Consider the following 25,600-nt stretch of genomic DNA (forward strand, 5'->3'; position numbering starts at 1 on the left):
ATAGTTTGCACATACTGTTAAATCTCTTTTCTTTGGTATTCTTCCAGTCTGTTGGCCATTGTGTCATCCCCCTAATTTGCTGGTATAGTTTGGTTGGAACCATCACAGATTCTTTTCACATTTCTGTAGATATTCTATCAATTCCTGTAGCCTTCCAACTTGGTAATGACCAGAGTACTGTTCTAATTTCATTTTCTTGTAAGTTCTAGGGCTCTTTTAAGTAGGCAATATCTTCTAAGATATCTTGGGTGTTGACATCTTTACTGTACAGAATTTCAGTATACTCCTTTCATCTTTGATCTTCCTTGAATCAGTTACTACCTGTCCATTTGTGTTCTTTAGCATACCAAATTTGAGGATGGATTGGAATCTCCTGAGTTTGGAGATCTTTTGGAAGACTTTCCTTGCTTTTCCATGTCTGTTTCAGTATCTTTACAGATGTTGTGATATAGCTTCTTGTCTCTTCAGCTCTGTGAATTTCTTTGTTATGTCCCTTCCTGTGATATCTGTGTTTGTTGGCTTTGGCTTCTCTTCCCTTTCTGGCAATTTCCACCATAGCTTATGATATCCAGTTTGCTTTCTTCTGTTTCTTGGCCTTTGACAGTGTATTTCCACATTTATCCTTATCACTTTCTTTGATTTAATTCCATAGTTCCTCTGGTTTCTTATCAATGAGATTCACAACTTCAAATCAGTTCCTGATGTTCTCATTGAAAATAGTTGGTTGCTCAAGATCATGTGGAAACTGGAAGATTATCATAAGATTACTCTATTCACTGTATTCAGGAGTATATATAGGAGAATTCTGAAAAAGCATGGACAACAGGAGAATTTTACAGTCCCTATTCTGGAATGTCAATATAGTCCCTTTTTAAAAAAAAATTCAGGTTTATGAAAAAATCTCTACATAAGCATTAAACTATTGCTTTGTTAGAATGCAGTGAGAGAGGAAAGGAAGAGTAGATGGATCAAAGTTCAACAATATCCCACCATGATCTGCCAACTTGTGGAATGAATGTTGTGGGTGCTACATTGCTATCTTGGGGTATGAGGTAATAAAAAACAAGGGCCATATCCGCATACAGCAAAATCAAAGAAAGATGCAAGTAGGCAGTCAGGCAGAGATCTCAGGATTGTGATAATTATTAGATACTGTAAGTGGCAATAGAAGCGTTCAAAGAGAAAAAAAAGGGAGAAAATTGAGTAATCATCCATAAAAAAGATGGGGGGATACTGGGGGCATAAATAGAATTCGATTAACTGTTAAATTAATTTTCAGGGGCCTCTACTGACAGTTGTAAATAGCATTCTTTTAACCAAAAATAGCCTTAGAACTGTATTGTCATCTCTTTCTCCACCAGTTCAAGAAATAACTATATAATATATTTTGGAGCTCTTTGGTCATTAGTGATCCCTCTTCCAAACCTCTCGGCTTTAACCTGCTTCACTCTGTCTGGATGAAATCGACTAGAATCAGATGTGATACTGGAAGGAGTACCTCTGCTCTGTATCAATGGGGCTGGAAAGATTCTCCTTGTTGCGACTGTGGTGCCGATATGCAAACTATCAAACACATTGTGCAAGACTGCCCACGACGTGCATTCCCTGGCTCCTTAGATTTGCACGAAGCAACACCAGAAGCGATTGCCTGGATAGCTGAACTGGACATCCAGTTATGAGGCTACTACTGTATCCCCTCAGAAGTTTTGTATATAATTGTGTGGACTGTGTGTATATACTTGCCTTTCTCTCGTCATGTACTCATCATATGCTATATATAATTAATTCAGTTATACTCCAGCTAAAAAGAGAAGGTAGAATAGATATGATGATGACCCTGAAGAGGTGGAAAGAGGCTTTCACTATTGTACTTGTGCAGAAAATATATAAAAATAATCTGAAGCTGGCCTCCTTTAACAGGAGTAGGAATTCCTGTTTGTATTGTTGCATTGCAGGAAAGAATAGATCAGAGAACTCTAAAAAGATCCATCAAAATGATCAGGCCCTAGAGACACTATAAAATTTTAAACTGATCCTCATTAGAAAAATGAAATTAAAATCATTCACCGCCCCACTGGGTGAATGTAATGTGACTTTTTTTCTTTGTGTCAAAGCAGCTGAGTAGCACTTTGAAAATCTTTTTACCTAATTAAGCTAATAGATGTGACTGTTATTCCACTTTTCATGCATGTAATAATTTTATCTTGGGTGAATTAAAAGCTGCAGTTAACTCTCTCCACCATGCCAACAGGTTATTTAATAATCCCCCCTCCCCCCAGCTTTACATATGTAGCCCTGACAATTTCTGTTGGGTACAGCTAATTAACAGTCAATCAATCAAGTTTATCAATCAAATTTATTACAGACCTAAGGCCAAATACAATCAAGATATCTACTAATAACAGTATTAAAACAGAAAAACAATAACAATAATAGAGTCTAAAATTAATTAAGAATAAAAAATACTAAAATAAATCAAAATAAAATACTATTTTAAGAAATTCTAAACCTAAGTAATGGTGTGGCATATCATGCAGATGGTAGCACAAAACTGGGCAACATGGGACGATATTTTTGAGTCCTTATCTGAAAGAAGTAGCATTAAATAGAAATCACATTCCCTACCATTCAGTAAAACTGTAGCAGTCATATTTTTGGTTGGTTATCTAGTACCTTCAGGGACTGATGGTCCATCTCACACAATGTTTATGAATTATGGGAAGTAGGATGCTGGAGTAAATCAACTGTTAGTTCAATCAGAATGGTCTGTGCAGCCCTTCAGAAATAATTACTTTTGGAGTACTGTATGTGGTCACACCAGAAATATCTTTTTCTGGGACTGTGAGACTGCAGAATCCAAAGCTTTGTAGTTCCTAATCCTTTTTATCTGGTCATCTGTGGAGGGTCTTTATGTTTGATAAAAAGTAAGAAAACACTCACAGTATTGCTATGCTGTTTCCTAATAATTCTATACTTCTGAAAACAATCCATAATTTGTTTCCAACCACACATTTGTTTGGTGGCCCAACAGGGAAAATAGGTAGTGAAACGGGTGGGGGAGAGTGAGAGAGAATGATGTCTTGGGAAATCCAAAACAGTCCCAATACATTTCAAGGATTGTGGCATTCTTTAAAAATGTGCTTGTTCATTTGTGATGAGAGGACCATCTTTATACGGAACAGCAGGGTTCAGCAATCTTTTATGGCAATGGGCACCATTGCGCTATTTTGTTCAATGTCATCAATTAAAAAAAAACCTAGTTAAGAAAATAAATGCCTTTTTTAAGGCCAACATTTTGTAAAATCTCACACAAAACTGTAGAGATCTTGGTTATCTAGCAAGATGTTGGTCATTTTAATTACTTTTACTTAATTATTAAAATGATGTTGGGGGCTAATGAATACATCCTATGAATGTCGTGGATACCAGAGTTAAAATAGGCATCCTATTTCCAGGCCAAACCTATAGTGTAGTGAATATTTCATGTAAGCCATTTCTGTTGTCAATGAACCCAGGCCCACAACTAGGGTCTGTGTCACCCAGGGCAAACATGGATTCTGCGCCCATTTTGGCACCCCCCCAGTGCTCATTTTGGCACCCCCCAGTGCTCATTTTGGTGCCCCACCAGCACGGTGCCTGGGGCACATGCCCCGGTTGCCCCCCCTAGTTGCAGCCCTGAATGAACCTATAAGAGGATGAAATCTGAGAAAAAAATTCTCGTTAGTTTTCCTCCAAATCCAGCAAGTAGTACTTGGAGATTCATAAATTTAAATGCAATCAATCATGTTGAACAGCAATGTAGAATTAGTCAGGAGCACTTTTCACTCTAAAAAGTACATGCTTATCTATTTTAGAAGACCAGGATTTGCCCTCCATGAACATAATCTCTTTTAGTTTACAGTGATTATTTCTTGCTAAATAAAGGTATAATTCAGCCAATGTTAAGAACATTAATTTGAGAAAGTTAATTAAGTCCACCCCATATAAACAGATGTGACTTTCCTTAATTTTGGCTGCATTGTATTGGATCTTTTTACATACAAAATTGAGAAGGTTTATCTTAACATTGTCCGTATTTCCCCCAATTGGTTCAGTTTTCTAAAAGGAGTAGTGCTTTTAAATCCTTTTAGACTTTGTATCAAATAGTCTTAGAGAGATCTCCTTTCCAGAGCACAATGTGTATTGTTTTACTAATATCTAAGGGCAGTAAACATAGCCTTAGAGTTTTACTTCTCTAAACTGTGCTCTAACAGCATGACTTACAAATATAGAGTCCACTACTATCATTTTTCAGATCAGGTGCATGTGACAGAAGCAGGCTTTGATTTGGAAATCAAATGGGATCCAAAGGACCAGGGCCGCAACTAGGGGGGGCAACTGGGGCATGTGCCCTGGGCACCACGCTGGTGGGGTGCCAAAATGAGCACTGGGGGGGCGCCAAAATGGGCACGGTATCCATGTTTGCCCCGGGTGACACAGACCCTAGTTGCACCCCTGCAAAGGACCACAATATATTCTTTGAGCAAGGTGCTGTTAAGCTTGACAGTCCAAGCTGTCCTTTGAACAGTTATCCTTTTCCAGCTTCAGACTCTGGTATTCAAAGGGAGCCTCAGTAGGACTTCTTCCAACAGACAGAAAAACACCAAATAAACTGTCCAGGAAAATATGCTGAATGCTTGGTGATTGCTTCTGACAGAGGAGTTCCATTATTGATAAGATTTTCAAGACACAGCATTTATGTATTTTCCCCCAGATTTCCCAAACAGAAAGTCACTAGACTGTTCTCTTTGCAAACTAAGATTCCTGCCAAACCACTATTGCTGAAGAACTAGTCAAGCTGATCTTGCTAAGCTATTTTTAGTTCTGATACTGTGTTTACATATTACTCTTGAGCAAGATTTTGGCAAAAGATATTACTGAGCATCTATGTAAGAGAGTAGACTGCATATAATTTAAACTATGTAGAACAGTTGTATTAATTAGGTTGATTTTAATGTTATATCAACCTAATTCCAGGAATCTGAAAATAAACTTTCATGGTCCCCCACAACATAGCACTGCTCCAAAATTGTGGCCCAATTCATATATACTATAATAATCAAGCAATTGTATAAGGTTAATGCAGTTACCTCCCTAGACACTAGATCTGTGCATGGGAAAATCTTGCTTTCTTACTGACCTCTGGGCCACTGAAAAATCTGATTTTAAATCATGATGAAAAGCATTTCTGCAAACTAGTTTTTATCTTATTTGGAAAGAGATCACAGTCTTTTGGCTTGAAAATACAACTCTGTTCCCATGGTTCAAACTTTATATTTTTTGCATACAAATTCTTCCTTCCTAGTATTTCACAAAATGATGTTTGTCACCTTTTCCCCAATTATGATTTTTTTTTCCAAACAACTTTCTGCACTTATTCCAAGTTTCTAATTTGAAACCTGTTAAAAAGATGTATCCAAGGGAGTGTGGCAGATCTTTTTCAGGGTAACAAATTTTATTAAAAGATGTAAGCTTTTGTGAACTACATTCACTTCATCAGATGAAGCTATAGTTCATGAAAGGTTATGACTATTTGTCATTCTGAAAAGGTTGTCCCAGACTCCTCCTGGTTTTTGTCTGTCATAAACTACCATAGCTCCCCTCCTACAATGTTTTAAAAGATCTATGAAATTCTGGGGGGGAAAAAACCACAAAATAACAACTATGTTTGTTTTAAGGAGTTAATTCAATCCCTCATACTTTCCTCTTCTTAGCAACTAATTTTGATAGATGGGATTAAAAGTATAATAGGCCAAACAATGATACATATTTAATTAAAAAAATAATTTCAGATGGCCTTAAATGCTGATAGCCAGAAAAACCCAAGGTGTCCACACAGGGTATGTGTCACAAAGGTCAAGATGGCAGCCACACCCCTTTTTAATGTGTATCAAAACATTGAAAAAAGGAGCAGAGCTTTGATCATTTTTTAAAAATAATTCCCCAGGAGTCATCATTATTCTCAAGGGGGAAAAGTGGATTTAGTCTTCAGAGTCCCTTTAATTTGCTGCATGCAGTCTGAAATTTCTGAAGGGAGCCTTGTCCAGATGAAATGTCTGACTTGGCTAAGGAAACTGTCTGAGAAATTCTTCTTAGTATCCCTTTCTATAAATATGAATGTCAGTTTTTAAAAAATATTAAGGAATTGTGGACAGTGGATACTGGAATATTGCTTTCTGCAGAGTCACAGGAATAATTTTCTGATGCATTCATAATGTTATATGGAAAGGTCTGACACAAGATGAGAAACATGTTACTCCAAATGCACTTTCATTCTTTTCTGGAAGAAACACTTTCAGACAAAGATAGTTCTGATATATTTTTTCCCCCTTAATATCATCCAGGCTCCACCTTGGAATCAAGAGGACACCAGCATAAATATAGTCAAACTCACGCCAGCCGTGCACCACAGTTTTCTCCTTCAATATCACCTCCAGCCACATTGTCAGTGTTCACAGATTCTGTCTCACTTGTGGGCATGCTCACTGCAAGGGTCAGAAGAAAGAAAAAAGTAGATGGTTGGTAATTAGTCCATCCTGCATAAATGAGTTTTACTATAAGCAAAAGCACTGGCTTAGCAGAAAGGCACATATTAAGTATGAAAAGGAAGCATGACCGAGTTGATGGAGTTTTAAGACTTAGACCTACATGATCTAGATAAAAATCTCAGGTAAGGCATGTAACCTCAAGAAACCTAAGCAAATTTCAGTTGTCAGTTCATATGTATATATTGGCATAAATGCACCCACCCACCCACCCACCTGCACACACAGGTAGTCCTCACTTACTGACCACAATTGGGACAGCAACTTCATTGTTAAACAATGCAGCCATAAAGCGAAATGTCCCATGACTGCGCCCAACGTACAATATCAGTTCATCAGTTCTGGTTGCCGTCATTAAGAGAATCCAGAATGGTAGTTAGGCGTGATGTCACATGATTGCCATTTGCGACTTCCTGCTGGCTTCCCCATTGACTTTGCTTGTCGGAAGCCATCTGTGAAGTCACAAATGGTGATCACATGCCTATGGGATGCTGCAACTGTCATAAATGCGTGCCAGTTGTCAAGCGCCTGAATTGTGATCACATGATGGCCGAAACTTCGAGGACCAGTCACAGTCTCTTTTTTCAGTGCCATTGTAACTTCTAACGGTCACTGATGAGTGGTTGGTAAGCGAGGACTACCTATATATTCTGAGATCTGGATATGGAACAAACTCTGATTGTTCACTCTTCTGAGTTGTAAGGATAAAATCTTCCCAATGATAGATTTTTACTTCAACTATACCAGCACCTTATGACTATTCATTTGGCATCTTTTCTGCTGGATGTGATATAAAGGCCACCATCCATCCATCCATCCATCCATCCATCCAATCAATCACACATATAGTCATGCACAGCCTTGCTTTTAAGAATCTTATAAACTATCTTACAAATTACAGGCCAGATGTTATTAAATGAAAAATAGCTCACAAATCTGTGATAACAAGAAATAAGGTTCATGTTCTAATTCTGTGTTGTAAACCGCCCAGAGTCCCTCCGGAGGAGATGGGCGGTGACAAATTTGATAAATAAATAAATAAATTCTGTGCAATTAAAACAAGCCTCTTTCCAAATTTGTCTTATCAAATTATCTCTGCATTTGTTGCCTACTCCATGGTTTATGCCCGAATGTGCCTCATCTAGCTTGTACAGTCTAGACATAATCACGTGCCTCTGTGCTGTAGGTGAGTTATCTGACCAATAAAATCAGTGCTTCATGAAGCAGTCTTCATGCATTAATCTATTCTCATATTTTCCAGTGTATCCCTTGTTTTTTTTGCACTGTTCCCCCATAACAACCTTCCTCCCATGTTTGCCTGTTTTATTAAAACAATGTATCATAGATAAAGATGAACATCTGTGCACTTCATAAAACTTTCTGCTTGTGGCTGAAACAAATAGTGTATTGACCCTCAATATATTAGGGCATATATTTGCTTTTGTTCTACACTTGCTAATTCAGACAGGGCAGGCAATGCCCCAAGCATTTAATTCACACTGTAGGTATGAATCTTAACTGTGAAAAGAGAGATTAAAAGACAATTCATAAATCTTTATGAAGATGTGGGTATCCACAGCTACAACTGCAGATAAAACAAAGAATATGTTCATTATTCTGCGACCCTTAGCTTGTGATGAGCCTACGAGTTGAGCTTCTTTGCAGTTGAATTCCTCATGAGTAATCTATATGCCCACTAAAACAAAGTTGGCTATTTCCCATCAATATGGGAATCCCTACAAACCTTTCAGTAAGACCAAACCAACTCTGGTTTGGTCTTCTGAAAGGTTTGTAGGGATTTGTTCATTTAACAAAACAGTGTCTTTTCTTCTCTTAAACAAATAATGCCATTGTGTAGCTGATACTGTGTCAGAGAGCAACCTATTTCATGGGTCTTGACAAACAAGAGAAGTGCTCTATCTTTCCTAAATACTAGAGAGTTGAATAGGCCTGAAAAGTAACATCCTGTTAGCCACCAGCCATTTTTAATACTGCCAAAGATTTTAGTTAAGGAGCCAATCAGAAGCAATGGCTAGTTTCATCTATTCTTTGCCCAGCATATTATCACTCTGCAGCCTTATTTTATAAAGATTGGCAATATTTTAAAGAGAAAGTATTTATAAACATTATGAAAGGAAAAAAAAACCCCTCACATTCCCCAAATACATCTTGCATATAAGGCACTGTTTTTCTTCACAAAGTTTAGCATATGTTCCAATATCATGCATTTATCAAAAGTCTTAAACCCTAACATAAATTATGTGCCTATAGTAGTTCTCTTTTAAGTTGCACATTTAAATAATTTGGAAGCATGAAAACTTTAATATTATTTTCTCAGAATATACAACCACTAGCACCTTCTCAGGGGCTTTCATCTTTCTTTAACCCTCACTCTATGATGCACCTCAGCTACTTTTTTCCACAATAGTCACAGAATATTGGCAATGGGCTCTTTAACGAGAGAGAAATAATTTTTTTGCTAAGGTCTCAGCCTGAGTTTAATAAATGAAAGCAAATTTCATCAGCTCTTGCTCAGTTCAAACCCTTGTTAAAATTAATGGCTGACAGAGTTATATAGGAACTTCATGGTAGACATTAGATTGTGAACTGCTCAGTTTCTTATTATTGTTACTATGCATACTAGCTCGAAAATCCTAGGTGATTGCAGAGTTTTGCTGTGATAGTCAAAATGTTCACTAAAGGGTGGAGTGTATAGAGAAAGCAATACATTGTGCTTTTTCTTTTTAATCAGTTCAATTGTGTCTGATTCTCAGAGACTGCCTGCACAGGTCCCTGCAGTTTTCTTGGCAGGTTTTTTGGAAGTGGTTTGCCATTGCCTTCTTCCTAGGGCTGAGAGAGACTGAGTGGCTCAAGGTCCCCCAACTGTCTTTGTGCCTAAGGTGGGACTAGAACTCAAGGTCTCCCGGTTTCTAGCCTGATGCCTTAATCCCTACACCAAACTGGCTCTCTGCGTTGTGCTTGAAGGAGGCCAAAATCTAATCTCCAAAGAAAATCATGTGGTTTTAAATCAAGCCTGGACAGAGGCATAAAGAAAAGGAAAGAAAAAGAAAAAAACCCCTAAAACCTAAAAAGAAGGGGGCAGACAGGCAGGAAGGAAGCAAGGAAGGAAGCCCATGTCAATATAAATAAAACCCGTTGGCCAATCAGAGCTTTTCTGTTATGATCTGGTCAACACCAATGCTGAATTGGAGGAAGGAGACAAAAGGCCAAGCAAAAAGTAACAGTTGAAGGCTAAACTACCTGTAACTCCTAGCTGAAGAAGGGTTCTTAACCGTGTTATTTTTATTCTGAAGGATAAATGAAGAGAGGTGATTAATCAATAAACACACTCCCTTTCTTCCTCCTGCTTTGGAGCAGAAATGGAAAAGAGTAAGAGAATCTCTCATGAAGTTCTCATGCCTTCTCCTACATCTGCTCCAAAGTATTTTTCCCCTCCAAAACAGGGAAAAATACAAGGAACAAAAAGTAGAAGCTAATTCTACCTGCTCTTGCTTAGTCATTGTCTCCAAACAGTAAGGATTGGGTCCATAGTGTTGTACAGATGCAACACAGAGCAGTCACTTCTATTTGCCTCCTGTTTCTCTTCTGCACGGGCAGGCCACGTAGTCTGTCACTGAAGAGGCAATCAGCTCATCCCTCCATCCGTGCACACAGGATGGGTCCAACTATCCAATTTGCCATGGCACGCAGCAATAGAGGCCAAGTGAATAGGCAGAGGTGGAAGCTGCTGTTCTGAAGATCAGCCTTCTTGGCTGACTCACTTCTTGTTCACTCTCTTGTTCACCCCCACCAACCGAAAAAGGACAAGTAAGTGGAACCCTGCCTGCTTTTTCTTGGACCACAATAAAGTTATTTCTTCCCTTTTTCTCCCTCTCATCACTGAATGCAATTCTTCTTGCTACTTTTCCAAAGATGAGCAAGCAGAGACAGGGTGGCAAAGGACAGAGCAGTTGGCCTCTCAAAGGCCATCCTTACTGCTGTTTAATCCTCAGTGCTGAACAAATAGCCAACTGATCACTCTGTTGATGCTCCCTCTCTGGGTGGCAAAAGAGGAAAAGGCTGAGCAAAATCCCCACAATTGTGCTGTCCAGACAAAGAATTCAAAGAACAAATGGATGAGATAGTAACTGTTTTGATTACCTACCCTCTATGTGGTCGTACAGGCACAGGATATTATTTAAATTAGGCAACAACTGGTTCTGGCAATAATTTGTCACACTAGCCTTTCAAAATGAGAAATATCAGTGTGGTTACTCATCAGGATGTAGCAATGTAACTTAAGAAAAAGGTTGAATTATTTCAGCAACGATGGAAGAAACATGGTGAGAATAGCACCGATAAAACAGGGGTTCTCAAATTTTGCAGTGTCATGACCCTCTAAACTTTCAAATGGAATTGACCTTTCTCATCATGTCAATATCACAAACTCAGAAATCTGATTGAAATAATATACAATTTAACTAAAATGAAACCGATACCTGAGAATTGCAGTGATTTTGAAAAAAAAATCCACATAAGGAATTCCTTTTAAGCCAAGTGGTATTTTTTAATGATAAAAGGTTAGATAATTTGATGCTACTCAGAGAATTAAAGATATAAGGAGAAATAGCTTGAGATCCTTCTTGAGTGTACTGTAGATGGTGAAAGTCTGGTAACAGAGATAATAAAAAGAACGCTAACGTCTTTACTAGTTAAGGGACATCAGCAACAACTTTCAACAGTTTTGCTTTAAAGCTGATGTAATACAATTTTGTGCTGAGAGTTCTATTGCACTAAATTGGCCTATGTACATATAGACATTTAGGAGAAATTTTCATCCCTGAATGCACAATTATACACATTAAATTCTTTTAAGAAGGAATCAATAAAACTTATATTCTTCATTAAGTGCTTAAGTCCCAATATTTTCAATACAATTGGAGCTAGGCTATAGGCTCACATGTTTGCCACTCTGCCTGGATAAGTTCGTTGTCTGGAAAGCCTGGAGCATGGTCCTGTCATGACTTTGGCTTGCCCTGCATATGCAAAGTTCAAGCCCAGTCAGATGCCTTCTGAACATCCTTTTCTGTCCTAAGTGACCATTTAACAACTGGTTCTCAGGAATTGTATCAAACCAGCTAAAAACACCCCAGTTGTAGTACCCAGAGGAAGAAAGCAAATTAACTGCTAGAGGAGCCAGTTTTTGTTTCTCTCTAGCCAGCCTTCTTGTCTTCATTCTCTTTTTTGTGATAGATACATTCATAAACAAGAGAAAGGAGATGAGAGCACCACTACTTTCTCTTGCTTGCACATCTGAAGAAATGATAAAGCTTAGAGAAGGAGATGCTCATAAAGAAGAGAGAAGATTGCTTAAGGGAGAGAGAGAGAATATTATTCACTGAATGAACTGTTATTTCAAACACAAGTTTAACTTCACATTTAGTTTGCCCTTCTGTTGTAACACATTAAAACCCATATTTCTATGAGAGCAAGTACAACAGGATTTTCATGAGATACTGTTTTCAAATATGGATGGCTCATTATATTCAACTTATATAATAGGATAACTTACTTAGGTCTCATCAAGTTCTAGCTGATACCCATCCAGCCTCAACTTCATTGCTGGTAAGTGGTTAAGGCAATATGTTTCAGAAGGCTTCATGTTCAAAATTCATGAATCCTCACATTTGCTAACTATGAAATTTTCAGCATTAAACACTGTTCTGTTTCTTGAGCTGGGGCTAACAGGGTTGAACACGGTCACCTCGCTGCTTTAAACAGCAGTAGCTCCAGACTACAAAGGTCTTTAATAAACCATAATGAATCTAAATCTACAGTTCTGTGGCATTAAGTTCAGTGAATATTTTCCACATTTCTGCTCTCTGAATAAAGTATATAAAACAAGTCATAGCCAATGAACTGACTATGCAGAGGTGACACAATGAACATGCATATATGATCTAGCAGTTTTACAAAACCTTGAGAGTTCACAGCATTCACTGTGAAAAGATCTTAAACATGTCAGTAAACATGATTTGTTTTTATAAGTATTCACTCATTTAGGGTGGATTCATACAACTGTCCTTTTCCACAACAGAGATAAAAGTAGAACTAATGACTTTTTTTCCCTTGGACTTAGTTTTGGAACGCCTAATGCATATTCTGCTTCAAAATCTTCAACTTCTCATTCTTCAGCACAACCACACACATTTCTTGATTAGCTGGATTACAAATCTTCCCCAAATATGTTATGGGAGATGTCCTATGTACTATAGATGGAGGCTTCAAAGAGAGGAGGGCTGGATATACTAAAAAGCATTATTTTATACTTTGATCCAAAAAGCGTAGTAAAATGGCATAATACTGCCCTCCTCTCTTTCTCCATTTTGCTTGCTTGTTTCAGTGTTTAGAAGATGTCTACATACGCTATGCCATAGCTAGCAATGGCCTCTTCCTTGGGGTGGGTATACAATAGCTTCACATCTCCCCCCATTCGGTGTCCCATCCCTACAGCAGCGCTTTTCAACCTAGTGGTACACAGAAGTAGTCTAGTGGGACATGACCACGCTCCACCAATCAGGAAACAGCCCAAGAGACACAGTGAGAGAATGCAAGTATGTGTGAACTGAGTGTGCTGTCTCTAGTCAAGTGCGCAAAGGCAAAGGGAAATAAGCACTAAATGGTTTGTTTACAATGGTTTGTAGTCATTCAAGACTACACCAATCTCTGAAAGGTTTAAGCTAATAACATAATGTAACTAATGTAATGTAATATTATGCACTTATTAGCATTTCATTTTATTTTATTTCTAGGCAGCCCAACTCTAAACGACTCTGGGCAGCTTTACAAAGTTGAAAGAACAAGCATTTCATTAAAAAAAGAATAAAAAGCAACCATCCAAGAGAACAAAATCAAGCTTTCTTGTTATTACCTGGGTATGTATTTTGGTTTGAAGTTGGGGAAGACTGTCATCAGTGGCAAATAATGGTTTGGCCCTCACTGGTTCTTACTTACTATTTTACAGTTACAGCAGTAAAAATTATTGTCAACAATATTATGGAAAATGTTTGATGTCCTTAAAATTGATCATAACTGATATATGCAATAAAAAATTCCTGTAAACATATACATGTTCTTCTCAGAAAAAGCAGGTGTTTGCTTCTGTCTTAGTGAGAATGAGGTCTTTGGCAGAGTGATTAGTGAAAGAGGAGGAACCATATCCTAGAAGGCAAGTTACTCATATTGCTGCCTCTCCTTAGTCTCCCCCCTCTCCACAAACTTTGTTCTTATTCCTCTGGTAGTGGCTGGGCAGTTAATTAATGTGCATGTTTGTTCTCTTGTTCTTCGGTGTTTGTGCCCCAACTTCTCCATCCCCTAAGCAACAGTGGAGGCCATCTCGATGTCTTCAGTGTCTGTATTTTCAAGGCACAGGTGTCCAGGAGCATGGCTCTGTCAACTTTCCAGATGAGATCTTAATCAATTACCCAGAGCCAATCAGGACCCAGCTAATCAATACACAGAATGTCCATGGATGATGCCCACAACCTGCATTTGTACTGTACACACAAAATAAATAGGAATTCTAAGGACTATTTTTGCTTCCCAACTCTTACCTTTGCAATCATGGTATTGAAATGACTTGCCTCTTTAAATTTATTTGCTTATTTGAATGCCTAATTACATTGGCCATTGAAAGTACTGACTGTGATTCTGGCTGCTCCTATGATTTGCTCCAGCTGATGTTTATCCTGGTTCACATAAGTATGGATTTGTTTGTAGTTAGCTGCCCTGCCTTTTGCCCCACCAGCCTCAATAAGCACCAGCAATTACTGATCATAGCTGACTGTTACAATAATTATTGTTATATATTTGCACTCAGAAGCTATATAAAGTTAGTATAGCACATAATATACAAAATAGAATTATCTTGGGAAGTAATCGTCAGACAAAATGTCTTAGATGCTTAATTGACCTTGATAATCTTCAATACAATTCTGAAGACACCAACAAAATGTTGATCATAAATGAAAATTACCACTTCAAACACAAGAGCATGATGTTGCAAAAGCAATAGAAACAGACACATGCACCAAAAGACTTCACAGTTACTACACAGAGAAACATGCACATATACATAGAGGATGGACACAGAGAACATTGGAACGTTACCATGAGTTTCTGTGGAGTGACTAAACCAAGCAAACTTTCCTTTCTTCTTATCGGCTGGAGTGTTTCCTTTCACAGACAAGATGGTCAAGTACCAGGAACAAGACATCAACAGAGAACATGCAGCCAGGGACGGTCAAAAGAAAAAGAAATAAGGAACTCAGCTTACATGTAGGACAGCCACCTCTATCTTTCATTGTGGGAATTAAGAACGCAAAATGAAAAGAAAGGCATATGGAAAATAAAACATTATAACAGAGGGCACTGTCAGTATCCAACAATTTCTCCTTATAATTTTTCCTTATACCTGGACTGAGGAAACTCCAGAAATACCTGACTGTTAAGCTGGAATCACAGATAGTCACATGTTGAATTGCAGATTTCAACAGAGAAAGCTCTCCTCGTCTAATCCAACAACAGACTTTTTTTAGGCCAATTTAGGGCATTATCTATCAGAAACATAATTTATTTTCACAGCATTGATGATATAATGACTTCTCTAGGCCTACCATAATTGGGCTGCAAAAAGTCAGATGATGACTGGATGGCACCATTTTCACAAGGTAATCATTGATACAAGTTTCCTAAAGCAGTCTGACCTCAGTAAAGGCTTTCCCCATACATGCTTATTCCAGAAATTTAGACAGAAAACTAACTCTCCGTTGCCATCTACTCCAAGATCTGGTAGACTTAGACCTCCCCACATAGCCTTGTAACTGTAATTGTCTCTTAGAACTTCTTAGCCCTTGTCACAGAGCTATACTTCAATCTTCTTGTTACTACCACTACCACCATTATCTAAAAAGGCCAACGTATTTACTTTCTCCTCCATTTTATTCTTACAGCTTCTCCTCCATTTTATTCTGAAGACAAGATTGAGAAAGGATGTGACTTGTTGGCCCAAGGTCAGTTAGTAACTTCAATGGGGATTTGAAGCTGGATCGAACACTACACTGTATTGGCTTTCCAAGAATGTATTATCTCTAAACATTCATTGTCACAAGGTAATCATTGATAAAAGTTTCCTAAAGCAGCCTGACTTCAGTAAAGGCTTTCCCCATACATGCTTATTCCAGAAATTTAGACTAGCCAGTCTCCGTGGGTAAAGCTAGAACAAGGAACAGCATAGCGAAAAAAGAGACAAATGAAACAGGTTTACTTAGAAGCATTCAGAATCAAATAGATGAAATATTTGCTTGTGAATATATTGCTATTATTTTTATTACAGTTGTACAGTTCCTCATTTTTATGGTTTGATAAAAATATATGCATGGTTTTGAATAAAAAAAAAATTCCTGCTTTTATATTGTGAGATGCTGCAAACATTGGAAGAAACTGAATACAAGTAAATAAATAACCTTTCCTACTTGATAGCACTGTTTCATCATGAAAGGTACTTTTGAGAACAATGTGTTGGTGCTCCACTATGGCATCTACTTCCTTCCCAGAAAGTATAGTCAAAAGAAGAACACTGACTTTATTTATTTATTTATTTGTTAGATTTATATCCTACCTTTCATTCAGGAGCTCAAAGCAATGCATATAGCATAACTCGATTTTATCCAGTCAATAAAAGACATGCTTCTGCTCTAAAAATTTGTCCAGATTAAATGGATCTCTAGAACTTAGTTGAGGAATAGCTAGAGATATTTAAGGTCCTCTCCTATGTTCCCCCACCACAATTAACCAGTGAGGTACAGTAGGTTGGGCTGAGAGAGAATGAACTAAATAGTGAGTCGCAATAATTTCCTCCTTATTACAGAGAATCATGGAAAGCCTACAGCAGGCCATTGCATCCCCCTGGATACAACATTTACATTCATAGCGGTCCTAAACCCCGTTGCCTCTCTGCGAGAGCATTTAGTCTGCTGCTGTGTGTGGCTCTCTCACAATAGTACTGACAAATCAGAACCCCTTTCTTTCTTGTTGGCATACACGCTTTGTTGTTTCAGTCAGTGGTAGGGATCTTGTCAGGTCTCCAAAAATACACTTGCTCAGTGGGAAACAGTTATAAAAAGCTCAGGTACCTGAGAAAACATAGAGATAAGGAAAATGCTAGCCCTTTGCAAATGGATGAAACCACCTTTAAATGGGGATGAGAGTTGCACAGATAAGTACACCACTGTATTTCAGATAATATGCTATTACATATAAACATATTGCCCTGAATCCAAACCTTAATCTCTTTTTCTATAGCTCTTAAATTGGATGCAGAGTAAACCAAGTTATACTAAATCATTAAAGCTATTTATTACACCTATGAGCCAGTTTGGTGTAGTGGTTAAGGCCGTGAGTTCCAGTCCCGCCTTGGGCACAAAGCCAGGTGGGTGACCTTGGGCCAGTCATTTTCTCTCAGCCCTAGGAAGGAGGCAATGGCAAATCACTTCTGAAAAACCTTGCCAAGAAAACTACAGGCAGTAGTTGAGGCAGTCTCTGAGAACTGGACACAATTGATATGATTTAAAACAAAAATACACCTATATTTCACTCTTTCTTCAAAGGGCTCAAACCAGCTCCCATACAATTCTCAGAAAGTCTCCCAACCAAGAAATTTCATATGGTTGAGTCTATTTTAAATTTAATTGTAAGATTATATTAAATGGATCAGAGCATTCCCTAGAATCTGTAAAATTATCTGAAAGAATATGATCATTCCAGCCAATAGCATGCCAGACAATGGGTATCTCCTCAACTGCTGAATTTACATGCTATCCACTTATTTTTTTTACCCAGCGGAAAATTAAACTAAAACCTGCATAAAAGCTGCTGTCCCAATTGTTGATTCCTATCCTGTCCTTATAGCTTCTGTTCTGGGTTGTCACGATACTGATGTACAGGGCAGGTTAAACAAAATCATTGGTTAAATCCTCTAGATTTGCTGTCCTCCCATCTTCTGAATGTCACCAGCTGATGGTAAACCATCAAAAATCACAAGAATGCTCTGATTGGTGGATGCTTCTGACAGATGGCTAGATCTGAGAGTTTAAGTACATTTCAAAGCCCTGGAAAATTGATCAGTGGGGTGAAGTTGGGACCTGCTTGGTAAAGCAGGAGGAGCTTTAACCTTTGAAGCCCCAGACAATTCAGCTCCTAGATACCTTCAAGACTGCCATCACACAGAACTGACCCATCCTGTATGTTCATCCCAGTTGGATATGTTTTGTGTCTGCCGTACTTATGAGGTGAAGAAGGGTCAAGGTTCTGAAGTACCATTTCTTTGTTGCAGCCCACCTTGACAAATAGCTTCTCTTCAGAAGTCTGGTTGGCATTTTTATTTTACTTTTTATAATTCCTACAATTTATATGTTGCACAAATTTTTAAAAAGGCTCTAGTGACTTATACAGAAGCAAAATAAACAATTAATTAGCAGACTGCCCCAGTCTCCATGCTAAAACCAACAATTGCCTACTATGGCCAAGGGACCTGTTGTAGAATCTTCATGGAACAGCCAAGACTTGGTAATTTTCTGAATGCCAACAAGGTTGGTACTGACTTAACCTCAGGTGGAGTGCTATTCCAAAGAACAGGGCAGCTACAAAGGAGCTATATCCTTGGCATCATTTCACAAGGTAGCTAAGATGGAACTCTTCTGATTTTGGGAAATTATGACCGCTGGATTGTTCCTTTTTAAAATTTTACTTCTTATGCAGTCATTGTGATCCTGTTGACTATGTTACTCCACCATTTTTGTAAGTGATTTATTGTTGTGGATTTGCTATTTTATATTATTTTAATACCATGACTCATCCCTTGATTAAGGCAGTATGCAAACCTGATAAATAACTAAATTTACCAGGTAGAGAAATGGCTGTGCATGTCCGCGCATGAGATGACCACTTGCAGAAGGCTTTGAAGCAGCCAAAGCAAGCCTTCCAAAGGACTTGGCTGCCTCAGTGTTTTGCAAGAAGGGGCTTCCCTTGCACCAACATACTCTTTGAAGTGAAAGGCTCTTGGAATGCTCTGTACAGCCCTAGTGTTTTGTACCTTGGAATAAAGAGATTGAACAAGGATTTTTCTAATTAAATTGCTTTCCTCTTAAAGTAGGTTTTTCAAGAACATAATTCTGGCTTTTGTGCCTCTTTAGATAGATGGATAAACTGCATCAAATTAAATTTTATAATAGGCATGTTTAATGTTTTGGGAGTAATTGCTTTTTGAAATTTGGGAATATGTTTGGAAGCATTCATAGAGCTGGGGAACTGCTAATATTATCTTAGTTTAGGCCTTGTGTGGGCAAGTGTTATACAAGCTTCCCTCACACAGCTGTCAAACTTAAATATCTCTAGCTATTCGTCAACTAAGTTCTAGAGATCCATTTAATCTGGACAAATTCTTAGGGCAGAAGAAGCATGTCTTTTATTGACTGAATAAATTGAGTTATGCTATATGTCTGCGGCCCAAATTTTGCCTTGTTACTTAAAATCAAATACATAAACTTCTACTCTCTTCACACCTGCAGCTCCTGAACATGTCCACTCCTCCTTTCTGCTTATTTTGAATGTTCTTCTCCTCCCAGGCTTTTTCCCAAGTTCTTCTCTTCCCTTCTTTTCTCTAGAAGAAAAGAGAAATCTCTTTATGTAACCTTGCTTCCTACCCTCTGCTCTCTGTATCTTCTAATGCTATCTCCCAGACTTCTCTGTTTGATCAGAGGTGGTCATAGGTCTTTGTGGAGGCCTGCAGACAGGGAAAGAGTGTCCACCGCTCCACCACTTCTTTTTCTGCCATGCAGCCAAGAAATGGGTAGTATAAGGAAAAAAAACCTGAATGTATATATTCCAGCACTTCCTGTAAACTCATTGAAGCTAAATCTAGAATCCTGAAGCTGGACCCAAAGCTATTATTTAGAGACCTTTCTTTATTGTTAGTTTTGTATAGCAGTGTGATCACCAAGGTTTCTCAGGCTTTAACACCATAGAAATATAAACTATATAATGGTATGCTTAACAACCCATTAAAAATACTATAACCATAATTATAATCTCCTACAAACAACCTAACACATTCCTAAAAAGCTAGATTTTAACCAATTTCTAGAATGCTATTATTGTGGGTGCCACTCTGACTTCAGGAGGAGGCTATTCTGTAAGATAGAGGCCATCACCGTAACACTAGTATTTATTTATTGATTGATTATTCAAATTTCTATCACTGCCCATCTCCTCCCACAAAGGGGGACTAGTAGCTTCTCCTGGGAGGAACATACTGAACCATTACGAGGAGTCTGTCTGGCAATACTTGTCAACCAAACCATAAGGGGCCTCATCCCTTTTCCTAGCTGTTGAACTTCAGGTCCTGTAAGGGAAATGCTAGCTGGCTACTTTGATAGCTTTGCAGCTTCCCCTCCATAACCCAGAGAAAACAAGATCTTCAAGGAGGATCTGAAAAGTCTCTGCAAAGTTGCCAGGCTATTGTTTGATGTCTTTTTCTTGTTTTTTTTCAGACTCGTAAGGTTCTGTTACTGTAACCTTACAATAAAGGTAGTGTTAGTACTCATGGTTTTGGTTTCCTGTCTGGACTACCTTGAAGGGCTGACAGCCACAGGCTGAGATGATCCTTTAAGAGTTTTTAAAACTAAAAATACAATCAAATGATGGTTTATAAAGTAAAGATTGCTTCATTGCTTTTAAGGACGCATGTAGCAACAACTGTACTAGTTATTTTGGTTATAACAGCTACACTAGCTATTACAACTGTAAGAACAGCTATACTGGTTATTACAATTATTTTATTAGAGTAACATGAATTGTTTTAATCCATAATCTAGACAACAGAAGTAGGGGAGCAGTCATTATTGAGATGTTCTAGCGTTTGAGTATTCTGAGTAATTGGATTCCCTAGGGCAGTGTTTCTCAACCTTGGGAACTTTAAGATGTGTGGACTTCAACTTCCAGAATTCCCCAGCTAGTCATGCTTCTCCATGCTGGCTGGGGAATTCTGGGAGTTGAAGTCCACACATCTTAAGTTCCCAAGGCTGAGAAACACTGCCCTAGGCAGTAGCTCCTTCCTCTTTCTTGTTTTCTCTTCTGTGAAACTGCCATGACCATGTTTGGGAACTGTGAGGTTGGTTCTAGTTTCCATTTAGCTAAACACATTTAGCTTCCCTCAGTAGTAATCAACCAAGGGCTAGAAAGCAGCTTTAATTCTTCTTCTTTTTACAATGTTTTCCCTTTCATTTTATAACCAGACTGATAGGGAATCGGGAGGAAAGAAAAGTATGAAAAAATTAAGCAGAGTGATGACAGCCTGAGGGACATTCATTATACCACTAATTATACACAAATTTGTTGGTTCTTCCTTTCTGAAAGCTTGAGGAGTAAAAGTCACTCACATATTTTAGCAGCTACGAAACTATCCATTAAATGGTAACTCGAGGGATTGCTCTGATTTTAAGCCCAGTGACTTAAAATCTTCATCACTCATTGCTAATTCGTCTAAGGAAGTGGTAAGCCTTTGCTCTGAAAGACCAACTGTCGTATCCCCCCCCCCCCCCGTACAGAGCAATAACAGCTGTAGGATTTAGAGCTGAGGAAGCATTGATAGGACTGTGGCCTTCTTTTTTCTAAAAGCAAAACTACTTCTCTACAGACAATCTTAGGAACGTTGTGAATGTTACTAATGCAACCAGCTTGTTCATACACGAGATGAATTGCACCACTACTGTAACCATTGCTTCTGTTTTGCACAGTGAGGGCTCTGTTTCACAATGCCTGTTATTAGAATGTACAGATAATATTTTTATAATTATATACCGAATTTCCACAACACTGGGGGAAAAAGGAAAATAGACAATTTTGCATTCTAACCCTTCTTCCCTGGGTTTTTTGGTAGATAAGAAATCCTACAGGATGTAATAACATGGTTTATGTTCATGGAAAAATCATACATGTTGGTCCACATCCTAGTTCCTTTCCTTTGCTATTTTTTGTTTTCACAAGTGAATTCTGTGGCTGCTGAATATTATTGTTTATTTAATAAAACAGGGGAAAGATTTCCAAAATATTCTAACAATATTTGCCTTTTCATTAGTCTGGATGTGGGAGACTGAAATACAAGGGGTTTGCAAAAAAGATGGCTATATGACTGCCATCCCCCAAAGAAATAGATTATTCTAAGGATACTTGGCAGGTTCTTTTATATCTTCAATAAAGCTGGAAAACACAGTGACCTCACTATGTTATGGAACTGTGCTTCTTTTCCTTTTTTTTAATTGAAAAATTTGGATTTCTACTGAAGTCAAGATAATGCATTCTAGCAACTAAAATGAAATTTGAGATTGCACAAGGCTTTCCTCAGAAGTATGAACAATTTAGGGCACATCTACACCATGTCCTTCCCACTTCTTAAATACTCACAAATGAATTTGAGGTTTGCCAACAATGATAACTCTATGGAATAGGTCACAATTGAAAGCATGTTTATTTATTTAAGTAATTGAGCAGATCTTATTGATTTAGTGAAATTATTTATTTCTTAGATTTATATCCTGCTTTTTCTCCAGGAGCTCAAAGCAGCTTATATAAGGTTCTCCCTTTGTTTTATCCTTACAAAACACTGTGAGTAGGTTACTGTAAGAGAGGGACTGGTCCATAGTCACCCAGGTTGCCTCTGAGGTTGAGGGTGGACTAGAATACAATTTTTCAAACTGGGTTCTGCAGGACTAGGGAAAATAAAAACTCTTCACAAGGAACTAAAGAAAAAAAAACTCTGTTTGCAAGGGACTACACCTTAACCCCTATATAGCCTCGTGTGGCAAAGAGTGGTAGGCAGCAGTATTGCAGCTGAAACTCTCCCCATGGCCTAAGTTTGATCCCAGCGGAAGCTGGATTCTCAGGTAGCCGGCTCAGGTTGACTCAGCCTTCCATCCTTCTGAGGTCGGTAAAATGAGTAGCCAGCTTGCTGGGGAAGATGACAACTGGGGAAGACAATGGCAAACCACCCCACTATAGTCTGCCAAGAAAATGTCACGAAAGTGGCGTCCTCCCAAAGGGTCAGCCATGACTCAGTGCTTGCACAGGGGACCTTTCACCTTTCACCAAGCCTTAACCCTTTGTGGAAACCATTTTTCCCCTTAGTCCTTGACATGGCTCTTCAGGAGCATCCATAGCAATTTTTTGAAGTAAATAAGGAGAAAGAAAGGTACAGTGGAAAAGAAGTTCCTGTGGCCTGAAAAAATATGAAAACCCCAAGCCTAGAACTTGGGTCTTCTGATTCCCACTCCAAACCTTAATCACATCAGCACACTGCATATCAGTCTGTCTTAAAGTTTTATCTTCCACGTTCTTTGTTTTGTTTAATTCTGTACATACCATTTTGGAATCTGATATGATGAAAAGGATTTATAAATGTTGGGGAATAAATCAAATTATATTAACAATGATTAGTTCCTAAAGGTTATTGTCATATTATTGATATATTACACCAATGGTCCTATTACAAGGATTAATCTCACCCCCACCCCAAATTTATCCTCACGACAAATATCTTATTTAACTGTAAATTTAATGTAATAACAATTCTGTATTGTAGATTAAGCTGAGAGAGAATGATTGCCTTAAGGTTCTCCAGAGAACTTCATGGCTGTCAGAGATCTGAACCTGTGGCCCAATTTGCATAGAACCCTCTACCACTGGCTCCTTTAAATCGAGGCCTGATGCAGCTGAGAAAACTTGTGGAATAAAAATGAAACTTAAAAAAAAAAAGGTCACCTTTAGGTCAAGATGACTCAAACAGTCTATCAGACCACATAGTCTATTTAAGTCATTTTTGAATACATGTTCTGAATCCATAATATGACTATTTGAACTATTTTCTCTTGGCAGATGGCCATGCCAGTTTTCTAATTTCTCTCTCCCTGTTCTCAGATGGGTTTCTTGCATGATATTCATATTGTGACTTTTAAAGCAAGCCAGCATTCTTGTGCTTGCTACCAGCTCAGATAGTATTCTCGTTACTTTTTCAACACAGCTGTGATAAAAGCTACACAGATTTTGATTATTTTTTCCACTCCAGTGGAAGCATTGACTGATTTGGAGCATCCACTGCATTACAGTGTTTTTTGAAAAAGCTTTCTGAAAAATATATTTCTTCTGCATCCACACATATCCTAAAATATTGAAGTACACATATATTAGCAACTATCTGTGGTTGCTGGCCTCTACAGGCAAAGGTACCAACATACAAATGTATAACAGTGTGAAAGGTTCACATCCCAGTAATTCAAGTAAAAAATACTTTATACCTATACTAGCAAGTGTTAATAAAGAGGGGGAAGTCTTTCTGTCAATAAAAAAAGAATGCAAGGCAAGATCTCTGAAGTACTGTCAGATTCCAGAAGTCATTTCAAATCTCAGGACCAACAGAAACAGCTGTAGACAGATTTTCTATATTCCATTTGATACTTCCGTTTTCTATATTTCCATTTAATGCTATATAGATTTTTCTATATTGCGTTTGATTAGTGTCCCACACTTTAAAAGTGACAGAATTTCATCTGCTTGTCTTACGGTTGTGGATAAGGAAGCTATTGAGTCAGTTCTGAGGTTTGTGCATACAGTTCATTCTTGAAGAGCTTTTCATGTTTCCTATTCATCATACTCCTGTATCTTTTCAATTAAGCCATGTCTGGAGAGGATTCATTAAAGCATGATATTTTTAATATGAACCTTGATATTCCTGGACAGTTTTGATTTTATTGGGCCTCTCTCCTGGCTAACTTGTATGAGAACATCAAGTCCCCTATTTTAAGACCTTTCTAGTTCCCGAACTCTAGTTCCGTGTTCTAAGCCTTCTGCAAGCTGCTAGTGTTGTTAACCCCATTAACTGTTACCATTTCAGCAAATTATCCAAGTTCTCCCCCCATTTGGTAAAGCCTTTAAAAAGTCTTATAAAGACAAACCTATGCACATCCATACATAGCACTAGTTTGATAGCAAAAATGTATACATAAAACGAAACAACCCATGCTAATCTGTAAGAATTTCCAAAGCTCATGGCCAGACAACATCAGTGACCTCTGAACACTCTGGAAATACAAAAAAGGAGCCTGGGTGAAGGTAAAATCAGCCACTCTGGACTTGGACACGGTGAATCAGCACAGCAAACATTATTAATGGAGGAATTACAGCTCTAAAGATGCAAGACATTGATACCTAAGCAAGAAGGCAAGATTGCTAGAGGGTCTGAAGGGAATAATTATTTATTTAATAATTATATATTTAACTTGATCCTGGACTCATCTCAATGTGCAATATAGTGCCCTCTGAAAAAGTAGAGATCACCACACAGAGAAGGGCAAGGTAGCAAAGATCATTGCTGTTTGAATCAAGTTCTTCTAAGCACTGCAAGGGAAAAGAAGGACCATGTCTAATAGTTCCTTTCCCAATCACCATCAGCAGCATCATGGAGAAGAGCAGAAGAGTAGAAATTAAAATAGTGTTAGCTTCTGGCAACCAAACCATATCTTTCACTTAGATACAGAAAGAGGGCAGATAACCAATTAATCTCCCCAAAAAAGATAATCTGGCTAATTCTTGATATACTGTAGACAAAGTAAATTCAGAAGTACCTTGAGAAAATCTCCTACAGTTCAGCTCAGTTCTGACTGGAACAATAACATCATTCAAAGAAATATTACCTTTCCACCCTAGCAAAGCAAGGTTCATGATGTGGAGTTGATACTGCTCAAATAATGTGATGTCACAGATCACACAGATGATAATTTGATTCTGACCCTACAGAGGTACTATTGTCACAATGCAAACAGGATGTTAGATAATTAAAGTCCACAGGGCCTGTTTTGATATTGTATTTACTTTACAGATAGTATTGTTTTTATATTTTGCCTGAAACC

The 25,600-nt window shown here is 38.1% G+C and overlaps 1 protein-coding gene across 1 annotated transcript in view; it reads right to left on the reverse strand.

Annotated features, from left to right (window-relative positions):
• The window catches only part of CACNA1C (calcium voltage-gated channel subunit alpha1 C), a 506,884-nt gene that overhangs the window by 136,982 nt on the left and 344,302 nt on the right, over window positions 1-25,600 (reverse strand). The window contains exon 10 of the mRNA XM_063309210.1: window positions 6,434-6,524. Coding sequence (XP_063165280.1) covers window positions 6,434-6,524 — 91 coding nt within the window. The remainder of the gene's footprint in view (window positions 1-6,433; window positions 6,525-25,600) is intronic.

The sequence above is a fragment of the Candoia aspera genome, chromosome 7 (genome assembly GCF_035149785.1).
Source record: "Candoia aspera isolate rCanAsp1 chromosome 7, rCanAsp1.hap2, whole genome shotgun sequence".
Taxonomy (NCBI): domain Eukaryota; kingdom Metazoa; phylum Chordata; class Lepidosauria; order Squamata; family Boidae; genus Candoia; species Candoia aspera.